Below are 1,521 nucleotides of genomic sequence, written 5' to 3'. Positions count from 1 at the left end.
TATACGTTTTCAAAATTATTAGAGGTACACAATACACAAATCGTGTTTAAAAAATTTAAAAAATTTAGAGTACATAAATTTGGAGAGTCCAATATTCCAATTTGTATACCCAAATTTTTTTAATTTTTAAATACAAATGAAAGAGTCCGAATAAAAAAACGAGAAGATCCGATTTTAATATTTTATACTTAAAAAATTAGATGGTTCAATTTCAATACCGATTGAATATTAGACGGTCCAAATTTTGCTGCTAACACCACAACGACATAAAATAGTCGCATACTTTATATCTACGTCCTACACTATTCTTCCTTCTATATTTAAATTAAAAAATATTTTTTTTACTCCAATTTGTTTTCATACAGAATTTGTAATCTTAAAAACAAATGTAAATAAATTCATAATCAATTCAAATATGTTATTATGTCAATACTGTCATATGACTTCATCTCTATTTTTTATCAGTATTTTGTTAATAAAAAATCAAATTAATGATACCATCTATTTTTTTCTCATGTAATATGAAGAACGAAACGACTAAAACAAAAAGAAAATAATATATCACATTAATATTCAGAAATAAGAACCAATGATTACAGACAAACCAAACTTATCTTAGTTTTCACACGAAACAACAAACACTACCTAACCTGTTATACTTTTTTTTTTCTTTTTCTATTTTTTGATTTTGCTGCAATAATTAAAAAAAAAAGCGAACAATAAGAAAGTGTAATTACATAACGGCACATGCGGCGGGATTCTCGTCGCTGAAGGCGGTGGTGTACCTGACCTCTGCTGAGCTGGCACGCGCCAGCTGTGAAACGTTGGGGTCAACAAACTCCGTGTTCCTCACATACCCTGCGGGTGCTTTCTTATCGTACACCCCCTGAGCGTATGGGTGCGCCACCACGTCATACGGCACGTATGGCCACAACTCTGCCCTCTTTCCCGTCCTGTGACCAATTCGCGCCACCACCTTCGAAGGTTCCACATAGCCCTGAACAGTTACCTTGTTCGCTTTCCTCTCCACTTCTACGTTCGTTACTCCTTTCATTCCTTCCACCGATTTCTTCACCTTCCTCTCGCATCCTTCGCAGTCCATCTTCACTTTCACCTCTACCGTCTACAGATTCATAAATATCATAATATATTAACTAAGTTAGATTTGATTAATCAAATATAAGTTAGTTAATTAGGTATTAAATTTGATTAATTACCTGAAACTGCTTGCGCTTCTTCTTGAGCTTGGAACTGCTGTGAGAACAGTCAAATAGATCAGAGATGTGATCCAGAGCACCCATTTTTCTTTTATTTCTCTTGTTAGCAGATTGATTGATTGTGTTTTACTTTTGGGTTGGTTCGGTTGTTTAAGGGAAGTATATATAGTGAGAGTGAGACTCTAGCTACTAAGTAAGGTATGTTAAATGCTAGTACTTTTATCTATTATTTATACACGACCTTAGTGGGGTCAAATTCAGACTACCAAGACTTATTATAAATTAAATATATTTAATTTTCATA

General features: G+C 33.3%; 1 protein-coding gene across 1 annotated transcript; it reads right to left on the bottom strand.

Annotated features, from left to right (window-relative positions):
- LOC107628784 (heavy metal-associated isoprenylated plant protein 26) lies at nucleotides 539-1,368 on the bottom strand. Its single transcript, XM_016331385.2, has 2 exons — nucleotides 1,218-1,368; nucleotides 539-1,123 (listed from the first exon to the last, which is right to left on the bottom strand). Exons 1-2 carry the CDS (start codon nucleotides 1,299-1,301, stop codon nucleotides 734-736), a joined length of 474 nt encoding a protein of 157 aa, XP_016186871.1. The 5' UTR covers nucleotides 1,302-1,368; the 3' UTR covers nucleotides 539-733.

This window comes from Arachis ipaensis, chromosome B03 (assembly GCF_000816755.2).
Source record: "Arachis ipaensis cultivar K30076 chromosome B03, Araip1.1, whole genome shotgun sequence".
NCBI lineage: Eukaryota > Viridiplantae > Streptophyta > Magnoliopsida > Fabales > Fabaceae > Arachis > Arachis ipaensis.
This window is presented reverse-complemented; position numbering and strand designations above follow the sequence as displayed.